Here is a 23720-nt window from a genome sequence, read left to right as displayed (position 1 = left end):
CATAAGTATGACGCTCATGCAGTGTTTTAGCAAAAGATTGTATAGTGTAACACCGAGGGTGTTACAACATGTATAAGGTGTTAATATTTAATATTAACGATACATTGTTAGTCCTTTATCTTGCTATCCTCCCCGGCTTTCCCACACCCCATAGCGTTAAGAGCTTAGCTCCTGTGCACGCTTAGGAATATAGGCATCACCGAGGAGCCGCTGCCGACCGCCCATGACGCAGAACGCTACTACCCATGCACGTTTAGGTTCTAAATCGAGAACAAGACTGCTTGTGTATAATGCGAGTGAGAGCATGGCTGGTCGGTGAATCGAATGGCAGTAGTATATGTTATCTTAAAGATGTTTAGTATGGAGAAATAAGTAACTTGAGAAAAATATGGAAAACAAATGGAGAAAACATCACAGATATAATTATTAGTGAAATGCATATATACATAAAAAGGTACATATCTTTAGTAGAACGTCTCAAGGATAGAAATGCCTAAGGTGTTCAATGTGCCATGAATTAGGGGTGTCGACACCGTCTTGATCACAGAGCCTATATGACACTGGTGGGGTCACAGCTTTTATATGTATGGACCTTCTTAGAGTCAGCGATGCAAGCCTCCATTCTGGCTGAGAGGTCCATCGCTTTGGCGAGGACGAGTCCTTCTCTTTTGCATTCATAGGTGGTGGAGATGTTGGCACGCAGGGTGAGGATGCCCTATTCCATTGGAATCTTCAACACTAGATAGATATAATGGGGCACAACCATGAACTTAGCGAGAGCTGGTTGGCCAAGGATGGCGTTGTAGGCGGTGTCGAAGTCTGCCACAAAGAAATTCACGTACTCAGTACGGAAGTGGTCAGCGCTGCCAAACTAGACTGGCAAGGTGATCTGCCCCAAAGGTTGGGACGCTCTGCCGGGTACAATACCCTAGAATGGAGAATCAACAGGAACAAAATCGTCCTCCGTGAGTCCTAACTTAGTTAGGGCTCTAGCAAAGAGGACGTTGAGGGCACTCCCGCCATCATTGAGAACCTTCTTGAACTGCACGTTGTGGATGGTTGGATCCAGCATGAGTGGGAAATGCCCAGGGTCTGGGATATCTGCCCACTGGTCGACCCTACTGAATGTGATAGGATGCTCCAACTAGTCTAGATATTTGGGATCGTTGACTGTGTCGTACTTGGTGAACGACATGACCTACCGAGCGGTGAGCTTCTACTGGCGTTTGCTCTTAGAGGTGGCACATCCTCCAAAGATTGTGGCGACCATCTTGTTGGCATCTTAAAAAGCAAGTCGTGCATCCTTAGGACGCTCCTTCTCCTTACCGTCATCGGACTCGTTGTCCTTGCGCGTCTGCCATTTCTGCTGTTCATCGCAGAAAGCTTTGGCCATGCCATAGCATTGTCGCATGGTGTGCTTGCTGTTCATGTGAATTGGGCACGGACCGTCAAGGAGCTTTTCGTAGATAGCATTAAAATTGCGCTTAGCACGTGGCTGTTCTACGTTTTTTATGAAGTTTTCCGATCGGCGACGACATGGCTGTGTAGTCCTCGATCCCTCTGGCCGATCATAATGCCGATGTTCATGATCGTCGTAACGCTTGTTGCGATCTTCATAACACCATTCTTCATGGTGATCATCATCATGATGTGGGTGGTGATGTGAGCGGGAAGCACGAGCAACGTCATCCTTGAACTATCAATCAGCTTCTTCGAAATCTGCGTATGAGTTTGCAACCTTGAGGAGTTTGCCGATGGTCTGGGGCCTCTTGCGTTAAAGTTTGGAGTGTAGCTCCTGATGGTGATGGAGTCCTCTGGTGAAAGCGGAGATGGCCTCGTTGTCCCCGATGTTGGGGATGGTGTTCCTTGTTTCGAAGAAGCGCCTGATGTAGCTTCGCAGAGGTTCCCCAGAGGTCTAATGGAGTTTCTCCAGATCATATTCCATGCCAGGCTGCTGGCACATTACCATGTAATTATCGGCAAAGACTTTCTTGAGATCATCCCAAGATTCGATGGAATCCTCCCTTAGGCCCATATGTTAATTGTTGGCTATATGGGAGAGCATGACAGGCAAATAATTTGTCATTACGTCGTTGTTTCCCCCGACAGCACGTACGGTGATCTCATAGAGCTACATCCACTGCTTCAGATTAGCCTTGCCGTCATAGGGATCGACCCCAAAGATCTTGAAGCCTGTGGGCCACTGTATAGCTTGTAGCCTTGCTGTGAAGGGGCGGGGTCCCATTGGCTCGATAGCAGGGAGTGGTCGAAGGCCGATGGGGTCGTCGTGTTCTTCGTCGTACTCTTATCAGCGTTGGAGTTCTACCTGATGTCGCTGGGCATGACTGTTCTCGAAGCGATTGCGGGCATTGAGATTGGCGTTGATGTGGTCGCGGGCGTCACCATGCACGGGTTGATTAACCTCCTGGTTGGCGTTACGAGCTGGTCGGCCATGCTGATTCCGTGGTCCTTGTGATCCAGGATTGATGGCAACATTGCCCCTGGATCCCCTTAGATGATCTGGCTACTATGGTAAAGCTCCCCCATCATGATGAGAACCATGGGGGTTATGACCATGTGCGATCGTTGTTGAAAAAGACAGGTGGGTTTCGGATGTCGTTGACCTAGACCTGAGCTGCTTTAAGCAGTGCTTGAATCTTGAGTACCTCCAGCATTGGTGGGAGCCTACCCAACTCATGGGTGGCCACAGCCAGATTGGTGCTTAGCGTCTGCTCCACTTGTTGGTTGTCCACCATGAGAAACTCTTATTGAAGATTATGGGCGAGAGGTGGCGGGCCACCTCCAATAGCTTGGACGGCGTTTTCTGCTTCTTCGTTGCGATGTCGCTGGCGATCAGCGTTCCTGGTTTCACGCTCATGGTGCTGGACATTGGTTTCTCCATCGATAGTGATGCTATCGTGGCTAACCATGAAGAGCTCTCTCCCAAAGCCTGGAGGAAAAGGTGGACAGGTGCTGGTAGAGCCTTCGGTGTATGGCTTGGGGCTTTCCTCCAGGATTGTTTGGAGCGTGTCATCCAGAAGATTTATTTGGATTTGCACCATGTTTACCATTGGCGTAGGCTGGTCAGTCTCAAGGAAGTCGATCTGATAGAGGTCGTCGATGTGGCTGCGCTCAGCATGGTTGGTGAAAAGATGGTGCATGGCATCTTGATAGATCGGACCTGCACCCACCAGCCTGAAAGAATAGGGCTTCGACATGCTCTTCATCGGGGCGAGAAGTGGTCGACGTTGAACAGTACGCCCTTCTAGAGTTGCCATGATCACTAGATCAGAATCTGGATGCCTTGAATGAAGTGGCTGAGCAGGTCGCTCGGTTGTAGTGGCTTAGTGATCTTGGAGTATGGGAAATTCATCTCTCGCTCTAGATTGATCTAAGACTGAACCCATGAGGAGCTGACATTCCGCTAAGCGGTCTGTGACCCGATCGATGGATGTGATCAGATCATCATTGCTGATGGATCTCCTAACCCAGTGGTGGGCATCGAGATCGGAGATGTCATTGCAAGTGTTAGCACGATCGGCATAGGGTGATCCTGCACCGCTTCCACGATCTCCCCATTGCCATCGGGGCCGATGATCCAAGTCATGGAACCGACTATGAAGATCTAGCCCGGCTCGGGAAAGTCCATGGAGCTCGGGAAAGTGACCATCTGGTTGGCTATGGAGTCAGCACGCACAGCCCCAACCTGGCGCGCCACTATCGATGAAATATGGTCGGTAGTCTACCGAGGGGTATGCCCACGGTAGTAGATGAATCGGTAGAGGTGCGTGTAATAGGAATCGGATGGTGACACAAGCGCAGATACAACAATTTAGACAGGTTCAGGCCGTCTGATTGACATAATACCCTACGTCCTATGTCTTTGGTGTATTGTATTGTATATGAGATGAATTCGAGGGGGGTCCCTACCCGCCTTATATAGTCTAGGAGGTAGGGTTACAAGTCAGTTTAGGCCTAGATCTATTCAGCTATATGGTAAGTATTTATAAGGAATACGATATCTAGCATATCCGAACAGATCTTCCTTCATTACCAAGATGTTTTCTGACTGCCTTGTGGTGCACGCCGACCAGAACTGGGCACCATAGGCCTTGATCTTATGGGCGGGACCTCCCCTAGCGGTGTAGCCCATGTCCATTGCCGTGGGTACCTAGGGTTATACCCTCCACAATAGTTGCCCTGTACTCTACTCTGGAGGAGCCTTGATAGAATAGAGTAGCTGAAAGATGCAATCATACCTTAATGGATATGGTAAGAAGTATGATAAGTTACTCTGCTTTACCAATAAGTTTATGGATAGAGGCATTAAAAACCGCCATTCATATTCTCAATCGAGTACCAAGCAAGTCGATGCCCAAAACACCATATGAGTTATGGACAGAAAGGGAACCCTCACTTAACCACTTACGTATGTGGGGCTGTCCAGCTGAGGCTAAAGTATTTAACCCAAACATAGGGAAGCTAGACTGCAAGATAGTCAGTTGCCATTTCATTGGCTATCCAGATAAGTCAAAAGGTTATCGTTTCTACTGTCCTGATAGATATAAGAAGTTTGTAGAAATAAGACACACTGTGTTCTTGGAGGATGATAATGTCAGGGGGAGCATGGTAGCGTGAGAAATTAACTTTGAGGAGAAGCAGATATACATGTCCACTCCGATGGTTCAGGAGCCATTTTTCTCGCTACCTGCTGCTGCTGCACCAACAGTACAGGACACTACAATGACAACACATGTTGTTAGTTCTTCTATGGCAACAATAAATGAACATGAGGAACCTGTCCTTTAAGATCCTATATAGCCTTTTGTCACACATGAAGAAGAAGAAGAAGAACAACAACTCTATTTGGAACAAGCGCCAACTAATGAGGCCCCTAGAAGTTCTCAAAGAGTCAGAAAACTGGCCATTCCTGATGACTACAAAGTCTATGAATGTGAAGAATTTCAAATGGAGGGTGATCCCACCTCAATTAAAGAAACCATGAGAAGCACTCACTCGTTAAAGTGGTTCGAAGCCATGCAAGATGAAATGAAATCAATGAGTACCAACGGTGTTTGGGACTTAGAAAGAATTCCTAAAGGAGCCAAGACGGTAGGCTGTAAATAGGTCTACAAAACTAAATATGACTCCAAAAGGAATGTGGAAAGATTTAAAGCGCGACTTATGGCGAAAGGCTTTACGCAAAGAGAAGGAATAGATTACAATGAGATATTTTCTCCAGTCTCATGTAAGGATTCTTTTAGAATCATAATGGCGTTAGTGGCACACTACGATTTAGAATTACATCAGATGGATGTAAAGACGACTTTCCTTAACGGGGATTTAGATGAAAATGTTTATATGGCACAACCAAAAGGTTTTGTCGTGAAAGGAAAAGAACATATGGGATGCCGCCTGAAGAAATCCATTTATGGCTTAAAATAAGCCTATAGACAGTGGTATTTAAAGTTTGATAGAATGATAAGAAAGTTTGGGTTTAAAGAGAATGTAGAGGATAATTGCATTTATACAAAATTCAAAAATGGGAAATTTATTTTCCTAATCCTATATGTGGATGACATCTTACTTGCTAATAGTGATGTTAATCTACTACTAGAGACGAAGAAGTTCTTGTCCTTAAATTTTGACATGAAAGATCTCGGTGAAACTTCGTTCGTTTTAGGGACAGAGATTCACCAAGATAGAAGAAAGTGGATTTTAGGATTATCGTAAAAGGCATACTTAAAAAAGGTTCTAAAGAAATACAGCATGCATGTGTGTAAGCCTTCACCTGCTCCTATAGTCAAGGATAATAGTTTTGGGAAATTCCAATGTCCTAGGAACCAATATGAGATTGATCGGATGAAAGCGGTTCCATATGCTTTAGCTGTAGGAAGCTTACAGTATGCTCAAGTATGTACACGTCCTGACTTGGCTTTTGTTATCAGGGTACATGGAAAATATCAGAGTAATCCAGAAATAGAACACTGGAGAATGGTAAAGAAAGCTTTGCGTTATTTGCAAGGCATAAAATATCTCATGCTAACGTACAGAAGATCTGATTTCCTACATATAGAAGGGTATTCAGATTCAGATTTTACGGGAGATGTAGATAATAGAAAATCCACATCAGGTTATGTATTTACTCTCACAGGGCAGCTATATCGTGAAAAAGCTCCAGGCAAACCGTCACTGCATCGTCCATGATGTATGTCGAGTTTGTAGCATGTTATGAGGCCACGGGGCAGGTGAACTGGCTAAAGAAATTTATGACCGGGTTAAAAGTGGTCGATGACATTCATAAGACACTCAAGTTGTACTATGACAATGAGCCAGCAGTATGTTATGCTCACAATAATAAGTCAAATGGTGCCGCCAAACACATTGACATAAAGTTTTATATTGTGAAAGACAAAGTGCGGGATCATTCTATTAGTCTCGAGCATATAAGTACAAAGAAAATACTTGCGGATCCACTTATAAAAGGCTTACCACCCAATGTGTTCAGAGAACACCTAACCGGCATGGGTTTACGGAAAAGCCTACGATTCCTAGACAATAAAGGCCTAGATGAGAATCTGTTTCAAAACAGAGAGGTGTGTTGTAGTTGTTAATTCAATGGTACTAACTGTTGTGACGAGGCACGTTCTATGTGCTAATCTGTGATGGAATGAAAAAAGAGATAAGTATTTTAAGTTTAAGTCATAAGGTGAGATCAAGCGGGAGAATGTTAGGTTGATCTCCACCAAGTTGGTCCAACGACCAATTTGGGCATTTGATCCATGCCCTGATCGAGGACGCCCAACCCAATTATGGTTGGTGGCCCCCCGTCGCGCAGCGCTATAAAGGGGAAGGTGGGGGCCGGGGCACCGAGTACGAGGTTTACCGCAGCCGCCATAAACCCCACCTATATTTCTAACCCTAATCCGATCTAAGAGGGCAGCGCTGAAGCGACGGGAAGCGCCGCCACTGTCCTCCTCGACTCGCCGTCGTCCGCGCCGCCACTCTTCGGACCTCACCGACACCGTCGCCATGGCGAGCTCCTCAACCAAGCCCATCGATGGCTAGCTACCTCTGCACCCCTCGCTGCTCTCTCTCTCTCTAGTTAATGTTCTAAGTCGGATCAGGCTTGTTTTATCCCGAATCGAAAAGGACTCACTCGATCTACTCCAAACGATCCTAAGAATCAACACGCTGCAGTATCCAGCAGAGCCCCACCGCCGCTGTCATGATTCAGTGCCTTCTGCCAAGTTGTATATAGCCAAAGAAAACAAGGCATTGACAACCAGAAAAAGGAGCAGCGCTTTTGCCTTTATCAATAAAGTTCCAGTCTCAAAAAAAAAAAAGAGAGAGAGAGAAGAAGGAGGAGAAGAAGGAGAGGATGCAGCACCAGCGATCACCACAAGCCTCCTTATATTGCTCCGGAAATGGAATCATTCAGTGAGAGTGAATCACTCACTCAGGCCCCAACTGCAAAAGCTTAAAAGGCGCCGCCACTGACTCGACACAGCACAAGAGAAGAGAATACAAAAAAAGCTCACTGTAGCTTCTGTGCACAGCATCTGCCACGTCCACGCAAGTCTACAGTAGACTTGGACACAACTCTGTTCGCTGCTCTCGGAAGGAAATACTAAAAAGAAAAAATCCCCTTGTGCTTTGCACAAAGGCTGGACTGACTTATATTTTTTCTACTCTTCTTTAAAATCCTGCGAATTACTAGCTCCCTATTTGTGTTTTACTGTGGCCGGCTTGTGTCTCATCATCCAAGCCAAAACGCTGGCTAGCTGGTGTGCAATGCCATGCCACTATTATATTATTATTCTATAAATATTAGAGACTGCTCCACTCTGGTGTGGCCGTGGTTTTGTGGTGTGCTAGAGCGATAACCGCATGCTTAGGTTCGAACGCACAGCTTAGTGGAGGTGACAAATTATCTTTCTACCCCTGTGCTGCTGTCTTATAAACAACGCATATTGTCAAGTCCAGCAAATATGTGGGCAGGGCGAGTTCCACGCCGCTAGCCCTGTCCGTGCACGGCCGCTCGTTCCGTAGAGGAAATAAAATACTACGAGTACAGCATTGCTCCGTCTCAACTTTCCATGGTTCCAAACTACTGTTGCGCTCGTTCCGGCTTATGAGAACCGATTAATTTGGGAAAACTTTTGAAGTGCAAAAGAGCACTTAAATTTGGACACAGGGAGTAGTTTGGCGATTCTGACCAAACGACCCTCTGTCGTCTGGGCGTGTCAGGTCTCAACGTCCCTGTTTATATATATCGCCATGTCTCCGAACCAGCCAACGACGTTTTCTTTGTGAGGGCAGGCAACTGCGGATAACGGATATCATCATGTTGCAGAAAAGGCACTTGAGCAGTTGGGGGACGGGCGACGGCAGACCCCGATAACCTCGTGAGAATCCCCCTAAACGTATCTTACCTGGCCGAGCTTGACCCCAGCAAAATTAGGAACTGACCCCGGTAGATGAGTAGCACATAGTCCAACTCAGAAGTCATCAAGTAAAGTCACGATACAGTTTTGAAGCCTGCAAGCAGCCCACTACGTGGATCTGGACTCAAGGACACTAGTCACAAACAACGGTCAACAGCCCAGAAGTTTCATAAGCTCAAACGACAACAGACAAACTCTCCGTTGCCTTGTTGATCGGTTTCTCTCCTTATCTCTGGCATACTCGCAAAGATGGCACGACGCCCTTTCGGCTTCTAGCGGTTGGCGTCACGGTGTACGTGCCAGCGACGAGCGACCCAGCGTCGCACACTCGCATCGGCATCCAGCGTCGCACTCGTACTCGCGCCTCACAATCTGGCGCATCGGCGTCGCTGCATCCTGCCGACTCACGGACTCGGTGTGACCGCTCAAAAGTTACGCTGTCTTCGATCTACTCCCCATTGGCTCATTTCAGCAAGATGCCAGGCAAAGAAATTAGCTTTTTTTAATCATATAAGTGTGACTGCTTATGCATTATCCTGCTGATTTTAATTCAAATGAGCTAAAAGATCTTAGTCTTCAGCTTCATATTGACATTGACAATGTGTGAGCTGGTGCAGTATTTGCTCAATTGGATACTATTTCTGAGCTTGGTAGTCCATGGTGGAATTGTATTGGGGACGGATTTATGAATGATTACATCAATAGCTCTGTGGAACAAGAATTTTTATGCTATTCCAAATGATGATCATATATAGTTCGCAGAATATGGATGACTACCCATAGAGTGAAGTTATAAGAGGTAACCACTATTGTTACTGTAAAGAGTTTATTTTCTCAGATGACGTCATTACTAGTTTTATCTCTATGAATGCTTAGTTTTTGCAATATATCATTGGTATTAGTATTTATATCTATATTATGCCCGCTTTAGATTATTGTAAGTTTGGTCATGAGTATGTGTCGACCCCGGCGACAATTTATCCTAGATTCGCCACCGGCCATCATTCATCCTTGGTGGCAAGTCAACTAACCAATCAGTTGGGCATCATTTCATACCGGAACAGAACAGAGCTGGGTGCACTCAAAGGAAGCACCGAAGCAGAAACAAACACGGCCAACCCCAGCCAGCCTCCCAGAGCCAATTTTAGAGGGTGTTTGGTTCCAGGGACTAAAGTTTAGTCCGTGTCACATCGAATGTTCGGATGCTAATTAGAAGGACTAAATATGAGCTAATTAAAAAACTAATTACACAGGAGTAGACTAATTTACGAGATGAATCTATTAAGCCTAATTAAGCCATCATTAGCACATATTTACTGTAGCACAACATTATCAAATCATGGACTAAATAGGCTTAAAAATTCGTCTCGCAAATTAGTCGCAATCTGTGTAATTAGTTATTTTTTTTAATCTATATTTAATACTCCATGCATATGTCCAAACATTCGATGGGACAGGGACTAAAATCGGGACTAAGGAACCAAACACCCCTTTAGCCTGTTTGGCTGCCTGAAGATGGGCTGGAATCAGGCTAGGGCTGGCTATCCTGTAACACCCACTGTAAAATCTTTTGCTAAAACATGTCATGAGCATCATGATTATGTGTCAATGTATGTAATATAGTGTGTGAATCAATTTACGTAACTTAAAAGGACCAACGGAAATGCTTAACGAAAGGTCGTTCGTGACGTATAAAATTATCAAGTACCAATGTTCGTGAATTTTTATTGAACGAAAACACTTTAGAATGTATATACAGAACTTTAGTAAAGTTGGAAGTATGAACTTTATAGATGGCGACGAAATACCTGCGGTCAAGAAAGGAATTCACTAGCTAGCATACCTAATAGTTTGGAAATCGAAGTTGACGCGAACCCAATTAAGACTTAGTCAAATTTCTTAAGTCGGAAAATGGTTTGACAAGGCTAAGTTTGGCAACTTTTGTAGGGTAATCGGGTTAAGAAGTGATGGGGTATTAGGACTTGTTTTAGTAGCTTAATATGCCCTCTTAGGAATTGCATAGGTGGTTTGGCGATTAGATCAACGTTTTGGGGTTTTTCGAACGCTTTAAAGATCGTGCCCACAACGTTCCCGGCCGGTTTTATCGCGTGGACGCGGTCACCGTGCCTCGGCACTTGGCGTCGCAGCGTCGGCCGCCCGACGCACGCGCGAAAGCACGCACGCGCATCACCGCGCTCGGTGGGACGCTGGGGTCAGTTGGCCTGGCCGCTCCGCCCCGCAGTGTCCTTGCCGTTGCCGTCGCGGGCCCGTTGCTCTGGCCGGTCCGCTGCCGCTTGGGCGCCTGCCTCGCGCTGTCACCGCCGCGCCATAGCACGCCGCCGTCCCATCACCGTGGTGCCTCGCACTATCACCATCGCGCCACAGCACGCGCACGTTCCTCTGCGCTGCGTCGTCACGTCGGGCACAATGCGTGCGTAGGTTCGCGGCACCTCCACGTGCCTCTGCTCTGCCTGGCATCCGCGTCCCGCCGAGGCGGCACAACGCCCGCTGCTGCCCCATGCTACTGCCTCTGTCACCCTTGCTTTGCCCGCGCGTGGAGCCGTTCCCTGTGGCGCCTTTGTCCTCTTCTATTTAGTGGCAAGCGCCACGCTGTGCTCCCCATCCACCACCGCCTTAATTGGCGTCGCGCCGGTCCAATCCAAGTAATTGCGCAAGCCAAAAGCTCAATTGGGAACATAGCTACGCGCCAAGCTCACCCATTGCTGCAGCCGTACCGTGTCGAGCCTCAATTTGAAGATTCTCCGCCGTCGGCCATCTTAAGACCGAACGGCAACGCTCATCCAATTCGCCTCGCACCGTCCATCTCCATTCAATTCTGTGGCACTGTGTCTTCGCCCTATTCCCCACCATCCCGTGCGCACCCCATTTTTACAGCCACTGCCTTCCCGGCGCCGCTGACACGGTCGTGCCACCGCCACCCGTCACGGAGCTTGCCGTGAGCGCATGGCCGGACTCACCCGGCCCGTCCCCAGTCAAGCCACCACCACAGGTAGCTTCGGGGTGAGTTGTTGATGCCCATCCTTTGGGTCGTTCACTTCATTTGTGCCTTTGTTCATGGGAACATGGTTGCCGCCGCCACCATGGAGGGAGCTCGGGACCACGTCTCCGTTCATCACTTCACCGCCCACCGCTTTGCGTTTGCATCTAGGTGAGCATCGGCTCGCTATCGAGGGTGGGGAGGGGCTAGGATGGCCAGCGTCACTGCCTAGTTGGGGTTGGTTCAGAAGCTACCCCTCCCCGCCCGACGACGGCGAGAGGCCGATGGGGGCTCCGCCACTGTGGAAAAGCCGGAAAGGTTGGCCGATGGGGTTGGGCGGGGCGGCCCGCGCGGGCAAAAGGGTGCGGAAGCAAGCGGCTCCACTGTTTGGCGTTTCCCCCAAAAAGCTGCGCATGGATTGGCGTCTTGCGGAGGAAGAAGGGAGGGGCAGCGCGTCTGGGCTCCGCCATTGCTTTCGCCTTGTCCGTCCCACGAAAAGGCCGCCCCCTTTCCTACCTCTACCTACGCCCGCCCGGCTGCTCGGCATGGCTCCTGGCGTGAGCAGCCTCTGAGAGTGAAGAGTAGTGTGGGTCGTGCCCTACTCGTGAGAGATGCAGTCGGAGTCGGTCAATGCCTTTTGCAACCATCACAGTGCTGCACAACCAAAGGTCGTCGCTTCGTGGCATCATCTGCGAGTACGTTTGCCACATGCACCAACTGCTTGCTTTCGTTTGGAGTACGAGCAGGTACAGTAGACTTGCACACAGCTCTGTTCCACTTCACTACTGCACGTAGCATGTACTGTACTACCTCATTATAATTACAGATAGAGTAAATCGTTTCAGTTTTGTCATAAACCAAACTTATATAACTTCGATCGCGTTTATTTAAAGAAATCTATATAAAAGCTAAAGAAATTTTGACTCTAGACAAATCTAAAACAATTCGACTTTGGAAACATACCAGAGAGTAAAACCATTAAAACAAGGGTGATGCTACCTGCCATTTTGACTGAAAATAGGTGTTTTTCTAAGCGGGTGTTTGGGACCGCTCCACTCCATGTTTTTAGTCAAGTTCGGCTCCACACACTCGAAAAAAATGGCGTTGTGATATCATCTAGAGAGGTGCTCCACAAACTCCAAGTTTTCGTAGAGCTGCTCTACGAACTTCCCTTGAAGGCAATTATAATCAAAGTCATTGTCCAAACCCAAGAGGACAACCAATTACTCTCTAATTCTCATGTGACTAATGCATCGAGGCTCGAAAAATAAGAGGTTAGTATTTATCACAGCTCCCGTTCGAATGCCTCTTCCTTCTTCACATCCTATTATTTTCTAAACAACAAACCATGATATAACATTTACAAATTCACTTATTTCCTTGGTTCTACTTTTTTCTTTGTCTGACATTTTGTTCCAATTGCTCACCACTCTTACGGTGATATTATCCTTTCCAAATTTACATCCTCCGACTGCATCCCTAACACTTGCTCCTAACACCACCACACTGACTCGACTTTGCTTGGATACTAAGGCCTGGTTTAGTTTTCAAAAATTTTCACCCCAAACTATCACATCGAATCTTGCGCCACATGCATGGAGTATTAAATATAGATAAAAAAAACTAATTGCACAGTTTGGTTGAAAATCGCGAGACGAATGTTTTAAGACTAATTAGTCCATAATTAGCCATAATTGTTACAGTAACTAACCTGCGTTAACGATGGATTAATTAGCCTTAATAAATTCGTCTCGCAGTTTCCAGACGAGCTATGTAATTAGTTTTTTTTTATTAGTATCCGAAAATCCCTTCCAATATTCCCAAAACATTCAATGTGACGTCCAAAAATTTTTATTTCGCGAACTACACGCAGCCTAAGTTGAGGCCTCCACCCCAACCATCGTCACTGATCGCCAAGTCAGCCTTAACCATGGTCATTTTTTACACCACCAGGGCACCAGGCTCATACCATCCCAGGTAACCTGAACAGTGACCAACCCGAGCTCTGCCCTCTCCACTTCTCCAGTCTCCTCCCCCTTCTCCGCTACGCATCCGCTCGTATTTTAAGCACGCAGTAGTTGCGGCCGGCCGAAAATAGTAACCGGAGAGAGCCGGCCCCCAAGAGAAGAAAACCTCTCACTCCACTCCAGTACTACACACACGCAGTGAGACAGAGCCTCCCAACAAGGCGATCATGCGAAACCTCAGGTAACCTCCCAAGTAGCTCTCAGTTGTACTAGGAGACGCTTGGATTGGATCCGAGCTGGGGAAGAAGACAAGCCAGCCATGGTGACGGTCCTGGGTGGTGGTCACAGCAAGACGGAGGAGAAGCATCACCGGAGGCGCCACCCCGGCCTCTCCCCATTCCCCTTCCCCCGGTTGCCCTTCCCCTGACCCAAGGGAGGCCCTTCTGTCTGTGATCCTTCCTTCTCTTTGGTTCTGTATCAGAGCCCCTCCCACCTCCTCTTGGGAATCTCTGAGAATTTCGCACCCAGCAGCAGCGACAGTCGATAGAGCATGAAGAGACCGAGCGGTTCCATCTCCGGCGGCGGCGGCAGTCCCGGCCCCCTTCCGATGGTTCACAGTGGTAATACTACTAACTTGTGCCCATCTCTTTCTCTACTGGCGATTCTGCAGTGCCTCCTTCCGGTTTGGCTGATATATGTTGGGTTTGTTGTTTGGAACAATAAAGACGATGGCTTTGGCGGCGTCGGGATGGAGGATGCCGACGAGGACATGGTGCTGTGCAACGGCATCGGCTTCGGCGAGAAGAAGCGGCGGCTGAGCACGGAGCAGGTGCGCGCGCTGGAGCGGAGCTTCGAGACGGAGAACAACAAGCTGGAGCCGGAGCGGAAGGCGCGGCTGGCGCGGGAGCTGGGCCTGCAGCCGCGGCAGGTGGCCGTGTGGTTCCAGAACCGGCGCGCCCGCTGGAAGACGAAGCAGCTGGAGCGCGACTACGCGGCGCTGCGCCACTCGTACGACGCGCTCCGCGCCGACCACGACGCGCTCGGGCGCGACAAGGACGCGCTGCTCGCCGAGGTGCGTCGTACATAATACTCTACTTGGTTCCAGTTCCGGGGGAGATCCTCTTCCTCGCGTGCACGGTGCACACCAAAAAGAAAGAGAAAAGATTCTTTATAGCGTTTGTTTTGCTTGTGATTGTTTATGAATCATGAGTTCCGTGGCTCGTGGCAGATCAAGGAGCTGAAGGCGAAGCTGGGCGACGAGGACGCCTTCTCGTCGGTGAAGGAGGAGCCAGCGGCGTCCGACATCGAGGCCCCCGCCGCCGGGGCGGCCATGACAGCGCAGGGATCGTCCGACAGCGACTCCAGCGGGGTGGTGAACGACGCGGAGACGCCGCCGGAGAAGCCTCCTGCGGCGGTGACCGCCGAGGCGGCGGTGGTCGGCGCGTCGGCGCCGCAGCTCCAGCTCCAGCACGGCGAGGTGTTCTTCCACGGGCACCTGCTGAAGGTGGAGGAGGACGAGGCGGCGTTCCTGGGCGACGACGACGCGGCGTGCGGGGGCTTCTTCGCGGACCTGCAGCCGCCGCCGTCGCTGCCGTGGTGGACCGAGCCTACGGACCACTGGGCCTAGGGCGGGCCGGGGGGCTGCGGTGGGCTGCGGGGAACCCAATAAAGAAGGAAACTCGGCAGTGCCCAGTTGTGGGGCGTTTCTGCAAATTTTGTAAAATGGAAATGTACCTAGTAGTTTTCTGTCAGTTCTCCCGTAGTAGAGCTCTCTCGTTGCCTGCCTCTGGCCTTTTTTTCGGGCACGTTTGAATGACAAAAAGTGCTGCCTGGCTTTTACCGGTAAAGCTGACCAGTTTTGTACGGTGAGGTAAGGTCAGAGAAAGTGATTGGACGTGCCAAAGAATTCTTATGCAAGTGAAATTATACTTTTTTTATTATTTGTATATGATTAATGAACGTTATTATTGTGTGTTTACTAAATAAATAACTTAAGTTAATTATCTATTCTTTGTTAAAATATTAATTTAATTTTTTTTTTCTAATGACATATCTCTATATGTATTTAATTATAGTAGAAAGAGATAAGTAAAGATAAAAAAAATATTTGTGTTTAGACAGTAAAAAAAATTGTCGCTACGTTTCGAATTAACACTCGTGACAGTGCCAGGCGCTCGGTTTTGAATTACACTATAATATTTTTCATAATTTATGGTATCTTATATACTATGTTAGCGTTTATATGTGGAAAAAGGGAGAGGAAGAACCTACTGTAATCATGGTCTTATGGAATTAATCAAGTGACCATTAATCAGTCTGTTCGCTTGGTTATAAACGATCGTGGATTATAAGTTGGAACAGTATTTTTCTCTCACACCAAACTAGCCAACAGTAATAATCCATGATCGTTTCAGTCGAAACAAACAGGCTGAATATGAATAAAGATACTTTACGTGTTTAGACTAGACAAACTACGCAGCCTAAGCCAGGCGGACATTTTCCATCGCCTGGGCGTGTGCACGGCTGCATGAGTCAGTCAAGGTCTCATGGCTTTATCCAAACACTGCACAGGCATTTTTCAAGCGAGCTCCTAGCCAGATGTTTAGCCTGTTCGGTTGGCTGATTCGTATCGTTGCTGGTTCGTAAAAAAATACTGTTAACTAATTTATGTGACAAAAAAAAATACTATTCCAACTAAAAATTTACGATTATTTATGACGAGCCACAGCCAAGAGGCTGCTTGCGTCCAGGTTCGTATCCAAACAGGCCCTTCCCATCCCATCCCCTGTTCTGTTCTGTCCGGTGTGTTTGCCTGCCATTGTGGAAGTGGAATTTAAAAGCCAAAAAGATGGCCAGCTCCTCCGGCAGGACCGCCTTCCACGTCGCCCGAAATTGCCACCGCCGTCCGATCTGTCATCGTATGGCCGACAGTGCTTATAGCCGCTTCCGTTAGAATCCTCTACATCCTGCGCTTCTGATTCTCGCCGTGCAGCAGACCTCCACGGTAAAAAGGGGGGAAAAAACTAGCTTGGTCTTATCTCTGTCCTGTCCGTTTTCTCCTCTCGCGCCGTCGTCGTCTCCGCCTCGCTTCCCGCCATTCCCGCCGTTCCCACCAGCGCCGCCGGCTCCTCCCCTTCCTCCTGCACCTCGGGTGCTCCCTCTGCTTTGCTCCCTCTCTTTCTCTTCTTGCGCTTTCCTTGTTTCGGGTTTGTTCGCCGCCACCGCATTACCGCTCGGGGACACGCCGTCCACCTCCGCCTGTGTCTGCCCGCTGCCGTCCTTCGCCTGCCGGATCTGGCTCAGTGAGCCTCGATCTGGTGCGTGGGGTGCGGGGGTGGACCGCCTCCCCTGTGGTCAGCTCCCCGTCCGCCGCCCGGCCGTACGAACCCTAGCCTCGGCGGCCTCGCCGTCCTGCTCGGTTCCCGTCGTCTTCGCGCGGATCCTGCTTTTCGGCGTCGTCTGCTGCTTCGGTGCCTGACCAGCGCTCCCCTGCGTGTTTCACCTTCCCCTAGAACACCTCTGGTACGTTCTACCGTCGGTACCGCATCGCCCCGTTTCCCCCACGTGGGTGGCGCGCCGGCAGCCCCTCCTCCTCCGCCTCCTTCCTCCCTCTCTCTACTTGGCCTGGCCGCGCCCCAGCGCGGTGATGACGCCGGCCTAGGGTTTCGCGTCTCCATCGCTGGCCGTCCTCGGATTGACCATGACCCGGCGTCGGTGGTGCACTGGCGCCACTGCTCGCCTGCGCTGCACCCAGGTATGGCGGGGGCTCCAAATTGTTGGCGGGGGCTCCAAATTGTTGCTGCAGTTATCAATTTTTGGTGAGATTTTGTCTATATTCCCGGTGCAAATACAAAGCGAATCTGCTTCCAATTCTTTTCCCCAATTTGAGAGGCAATTTGCTCCTAATTTGATAGAGCTATTTCTAAATAAGGTTTGCTTTCGTAAGCCAGGCAGGTTGCAGCCTCACGGTTAGCTTGGCTCCAGATTGACCAGTTCAGATGTTGTGCTTACAGATTTAGTAACGCGCTACATGTTTCAAAGTCAATCTTTCTATTTGATTTTGTCATTGGGCTTCACTGTAACCTTGCTTCGCAATGTTCAGATTGATCTTATATATGCACTATGTGATCATAGCAGTCCAGTTTTCTTTTCTTTTCCCTCTTGTATAAACTGAATCCACCTATATATGCTTCCTTGCAGGACCTCAACAGCCATCCACGACAGAAACTCCGACAAAGAATAGAGAACTGTATACAAAAACATTAAACAATTATCTCTCAGACTAATAATCCCTGTAAGCACCCCACTCTGCTTGATTATTAAATTATTTCATCATTTTACAATATGTATGGTTAGCATCTTTCATGATCTAGGAAATGGAAACTTCCTTTCCTATGTAACCTTTGCTTCTTGGTCACATAGAAAAGGCATCTCTTCCTCGTATTTACCATGATGGGCTTGCTCTTTTGCGATCTCTTTGGTTTCTTTTCCCAATTTGTAAACAGCCTACTGTTGTTGGGTTTGGTCTCGCTAGCTGATAGATGAGTTCATGCAACCGTGTCATACATTTATGGTTTTGTGGGATGGGATAGAAATATTCTATGTTTTAGGATGTTGTGTTGCTGTTACCACGGTCTGCGGATTAAATAGGACTCATCTTTGGTCCCTGATTTTCTGCTACAAAGATGCAGTTCAAGCCCTTGTTCTCTTCTTTGCTTCTTTTATGTTGCTGTTGTAGATCCAAAGTCTACAGCTTTCACTGCGCCTTTTTTTCCCCTTAAATCCACACTCATCTCTTCTTTCCCATTTCCAGAAATGATCCTATTTTCAGCTGCTGTTTTTTATATGACCTAACTGTTCTTGTGTATTTCATAGTAAATAATTCTTTCAGGTTAATGAGTTCAGGAACGCAAGGAACAGCTGGTCCTCTCTCAATGTGTCTTCCTGTAACATGGTGACGCGATACTAATAAGAGTTCTTTGCCGCAAGGCATGTGCTTTCCGATCCACTTTCCCTTTTCTTTGGTACTTTCATCCTTAGTGTGAGCATTATTCCTCACTCTAACAGCCTCCCATGAACACCATTGAAATATTTGTACACCCGCAGTCAGTCAAGAGTAGGTTAATGAGACCCCACTGTTGTTGTTTTCCATTATCCTAATGTGATTATTCGGTAGTTCCTCTTCAAAATGTAGTTAACAACATCGAATATGTCCATCAACAGGTGACCTATCTGCCTCCTCCTCGGCTTCGTAAGTTCTTCCTTCCGCTATGCATTTTGAGATGGACAGAACAGCACATTGTTCTTCATGCATATCAGCGTGAATAAATCTCTTGCATATGGATTAGGTATAGAATTGTTGGTGCCTACCTATATCAAAGTTTTAAATTGTCCTTTCTTTGGCCCATTACTCCCTTTAGTTTTGGCCAATTGGAGAATTGTTGTTGCCTAACCGATGTATGCTGTCTCTTCATCGTACAGATCCTACTACGGATCAAAGTTCAGAACATGGACGAAGCCAATTCTTGTTGCATTGGTGTGCATAGATCTGGTATATTTTCCCTACATGCGAATTCTTTTTTGAATTCATATATAATGAGGATTTTTTATCAGCTAGCAATGGATCGCTTTACTACCAAATGTTTCAAACTCAGCTACCAAAGGATTGGTTTCCTACTCTTTCAGGGGATATATACTTATATAAGAGGTTATTATGTAGCGCCGTGTTTGCTGTTCCTCTAAAGATTGGTCATTCCATACAACGGAAACGCCAATATAAGTAGCGCTATTGCAGCTATGAATCAGGCAGTCCCATGAATGCACCCCTTCTAAACCTAGGTCTCCTTTGTGATACCGCCTAGGTACTTTTCCCCTCTCCAGTTTCCTTCAGTGTATTTCGAATGCTCATAAAAAAACAGGACTTCAGAGTCGACTTTTCTACTGTTATGGCTAGGTTTGCAAGCAGATTCTTCAGGCACAGGTATGTAACGAGGCAACATAGTATACTGTGCAGGTTACTAAAAAACTCATTCTAGATAAAAAAAAAGAATTACTTCATATCCTCCATTCGTTATTCTATGCCTTCAATACCTTGGGCCTAAAGAGAATTCAGGATCTAACTTTTCTAGAGCAAGGTGGTGGTGGAGATTTTCTCAGTATAAAATTGAAAATCCTGAAATGAAACATGTGTGTGCTTCTATGGAATAATTGCATTATGGTTCCGCTTCTGCTTTCTATTGAGTAACTAAAGGTGCTCATACAGATAAAAAGTGGTATGCATTTCCATTAGTTTTGTACCATTAAATGGTGATGTTATGACCGGCATCCATTATCAGCGCAGGAGGCCCAATCGTGGCTAAGAAGACGCCGGCATTAGAGGGCCCAAGGGCCATAGTTATATTATTTATAATATTAGGAAGGAGTTATTTATAAATTATTATTAGAAAGAGACTATAAATATTTGTAAGACAATTATTGTGGAATTAGGCAGAAACAATATAACTGTTTCCGGCTTCCCTCAGGGAGCCGGGAGTTTGCCCTAGCCGTAGCTTTTATTCTTCTCACGCGAGATCACGGCGCCCCGACGCCGTTCTTCCCTGTTCAGGCCACGACCTCCCATCTCCCACTCCAATAACCTACGCCCTAAGCAGGGAAGAGTCCGAGTTCCTATCAGGTGCATCAGCAGCTGACTAAATATAGTGGTCTCATCCTATTTATGCCTGCTGATATGCAGGTTCTTTTCCTTATCAGGGTCTCGGGTTGATGATATTTGTAGCCCATTCTAAGTTATCCGGTTTCTTTGATGTTAAATTCTTACCGTATATGCTCATTTCTTTTGATTAACCATACATATAGTGCCATGGTCCTTTTCATGGACAGGTGCTCTGCCAGTTTGAATTTTTCAATGGTTCTTCCAGAAACATACTCTGTCATAAGTTTTTTAATGGCTCGTCCAATAAGAGATTTGACACTAATATATCAATCAAACTTGGATCGAGAAACGTATCATGCTTTCTGTTAGGATTCGAATCCTATATTTATTAGATTCGACGCTTTTCCTCGTGTTCTATTTTTTTTAGATTTAAGAGGAATATATATCAACTAAGTTTAGGATAACAGGTACATTTAGCTCTGCCCAGCTTTACCTCAAAAAATGCACAAAATGAAATCAAAAGAGATTTGTTGTGTCATCATATTTTTCAACGCCAATTCTAATATGGCTCTATTTTCTAGGTTGGGCTCCCTTAATCATCCAGGGGGAACACCTATTCAATCCTCGGGAGGACACCTAGGGTTCAGTTCATCGTTTTGGTATGTTATCCTCTTCCTCTGCCTTCCTTAGATGTTAGTTTAGATTATTTCATAATAATAGATCGAAATGCTGCCTACTTATGTACTCATATATATGTCTTTTCCTTTGTTTTCTGTGTTCAAATAAGGTGTAATATGTGTTCAGATGGCATGAAGATATTCAGAATCAAATTCCAAATTGTTTTGGATATCTTATTGGATTTCGCAGTTTCCAGTTCCTCTAATTGAAGATGGTATCAAGTTTGAGCTGGTCCAAATATGCTTATTTAACTATCGTGCAGTACATGCTCCTTGCCGCTGCCGACCCACTTATGACTTATCTCAACATATACGCTGTATAAATAGTTGTACAACAATACCACTATTGTTTATTTATAGCTCACTGCTTTCCTGCAAATTTGCGTCAATGTGAGCTATAGGATTTTGACCATCTAGAATGAACCATGCTGCCATTAAGGGACCCACTATGCATCGTTGTTCTATTTGTCCTATAAAGTCAAACAGCTGTAAGGCCTTTTTCTTTTATCATGCATTATATTACCTTACAATCATTCCAGTTTATTACATCACACATGCTAGCCATTCCATGCAGGACAGAACCAACATCTACTTGGTTTTTCAGTTGCCATGCATAGCGTTTTTATTACATGATAATTGAATCAATGTTCTGTTGCGAGCGACAACATTTCCAAAAAATCGTCGGCTACTACAGCACATATGCTTCGAATTCAGTACTATAGTTGAAATGTTTAGAGTTTTCATAAATACAGGTCTAATGAGCTCCTGATTTTATTTTCTAGCTTCCTCCTCTATACCGCTCAAGGTTTGTTTAGCTGATCACAGATGTCAGCTGCTACTCTGCTGCCTAAAGGTTAATTTTCTTTATTGTTTTTAATTTACTTCAGTACATGTGTCTTTGGTTCTCCAAATAGGAGGTCTTTCGTTTGCTTCCATACGTCATGATTTCAACTTCCTATTTCTGGTCCCTATCCCAAAATGATGTACAACATAAATGAGTATGAGTTCCCTAGCTGAACTTATTTTCTAACTTATCTCTGTGTTTCGTTTTGCTTCACATGATGTTTGCAAACTACAGCCGAGCTGCACATGTTTTGTGGGCATAGTTTCTAAGAAAATATGCTAGATAAGGGGAAGTCAGCTGATGATCGATTCATCAGCAACATTAGTTGTTGCTCTAAATTTACGTACTCCATGTATTTCAGTTGAGTTGTTTGGTTATTAAATAATTGGGACATCAGAATCCATTGCCTTTGACTTTGATAGATCCTAGAACTCATGGATTAGTTTGTTTACGAATATTTGACACTCCTACAACATGTTGTATAGAATATGTGTGCATGTAGATAACTACCTCAGGAACCTTAGTTAGCTAAGTGGACTGAAAGGGCCACCAAGTTTGATAAACTCTGTTAAGTTTCAGCCATCAATCATGGGCTTGGTGCTAATAGGAAATCAAGCAGATCATCCTGCATATATAGCTTTGCCTGTAGTAATTACAGATATTGATAGAAGTTATTAGTTTAAAATTCAACTAATGATGATGATAGTGGACTCAACAGTTTATAGTTCGGTTTAGATAATAGTCATAAATGGAACTGCTGCTAGAAAACTGTTGTTGGTGACTGTTGGAAACAATACAGAATCTTTATAGTTTCAGTGATGCTGTTGTTGGTCACGGTTGGGGAAAAAGTAATAAATAATTTATTTTCCCATTTATTTCCTTATGAACTCGTGTTGACGAACTCACAGCACTACTATGCAAAAAGAGGTCTAATTGCAACAGCGTGACTCCTGCAAAATAGTTAGACCGAACCTGCAGCTTCCAGTTAATCTTAAATATAGTTGGTTATGAGCACCATTCAACTACACTGAACACTCTCACTTAAAATGTCCAACTGGTTAAAGAATGTGCTGCCATGTCTGCCTCTAAACTACAGTTAGAAAAGATTAGTAATGAAGCTACAAAGGAGGAACCTTGTCTATATCGAAGTAAGTTCCACTAAGGTTCAATGCAGTGTCCATAAAAAAAAGCTTTGCTTAGTGCTGTTTTGTTGCTTTACTGACCTCATCTTTGCCTTATTTTTCCTTCTCCATATTCTGGATGCACCAGTAGTTTGTTGATCCGTGCCTGATATGTTATATACAGTACACGTATCATAAGATAATATGGCTCAGTTAACTGATGATGTAACTGATTAGAGGAACATACTAAGAATTTCCGTAATGAAAACCTCTTGGATTCGAATGGAATTCATAGGAACTCTGACCTGTTGTTTAAGACTCTAAGGCGGTTAAGAAGACAAGTTTTTGACAAGCTATCCTTGCAGATAGAAAGGCAAATCAGATTGCCCACATGGGAAATTGATTTTTTTTAGCAGTGTTGTTTCATATACAATTCTAGGTTCTATTCATGACATAGGTATCTACTGCCATTTCTATTTACTTTTGTAGGGTATACATACAATATACATAGACAGCTAACACATTAAGGGTGCACTTCAATGGCGTTAACATCTCAGATTTGCTTGCTCTTCATTTTCAGATTGATGTCAATTTGTCCGGTTCGTCATATCGATCTTAAACAACGTCAACACTACACAGATTATGGACGTTGTAGTCATCCATTATTTATTGTTGTAGGACACAGGCTGCTCATTAAGAGGCCACACATTAAAGCCCGCAAACAAATGGCCTGCCATTGATCAACATCTGCGTTCAATTTTACCTATGTATAATTTGGCTCCTCAGCTTCTTCTATCCTTTTGTGCACTTAGCCAAGGGAGTCTTAAAGAAGATTACCATGAACTGATCCCAAAAAGGCTGAAGAGGAGACCACCATGATCTCCATAACCATAAGTGTAAGCGAGATATATGCTTGTGTAGCTGGTTGAACATATTCTGAGGGCCTTGTGTATGACCAGGATATTGTCTACTATTGTATAGACTCTTCTATGTAGATTAGCTAGCTTTACTTCA

The 23720-nt window shown here is 45.9% G+C and overlaps 1 protein-coding gene and 1 long non-coding RNA gene across 20 annotated transcripts; both read left to right on the top strand.

Moving 5' to 3' along the window:
* Nucleotides 1–13448: 13448 nt before the first annotated feature.
* LOC136500695 (homeobox-leucine zipper protein HOX20-like) lies at nt 13449–15371 on the top strand. Its single transcript, XM_066496106.1, has 3 exons — nt 13449–14032; nt 14138–14484; nt 14641–15371. The coding sequence occupies exons 1-3, from the start codon at nt 13963–13965 to the stop codon at nt 15037–15039; spliced, it is 816 nt and encodes a 271-aa protein (XP_066352203.1). The 5' UTR covers nt 13449–13962; the 3' UTR covers nt 15040–15371.
* Nucleotides 15372–16256: 885 nt separating this feature from the next.
* On the top strand, nt 16257–23720 carry LOC136498896 (uncharacterized). Of its 19 annotated transcripts, none has more exons than XR_010769827.1 (10): nt 16257–17230; nt 17613–17706; nt 18304–18401; nt 18636–18760; nt 18894–18963; nt 19098–20723; nt 20852–20956; nt 21524–21594; nt 23287–23305; nt 23385–23720. It is a non-coding gene; the product is annotated as an uncharacterized lncRNA (long non-coding RNA). The 19 variants fall into 19 exon arrangements; XR_010769821.1 differs by having other exon boundaries at nt 16259–17230; nt 19098–19273; nt 19366–19392; ... (1 more) ...; nt 20852–21594; nt 23196–23720; XR_010769830.1 differs by lacking the exon at nt 23287–23305.

This window comes from Miscanthus floridulus, chromosome 13 (genome assembly GCF_019320115.1).
Source record: "Miscanthus floridulus cultivar M001 chromosome 13, ASM1932011v1, whole genome shotgun sequence".
NCBI classification, from domain to species: Eukaryota; Viridiplantae; Streptophyta; class Magnoliopsida; order Poales; family Poaceae; genus Miscanthus; species Miscanthus floridulus.
The sequence above is the reverse complement of the archived record's forward strand: the minus strand, read 5'-3'. Positions and strand labels throughout refer to the sequence as shown.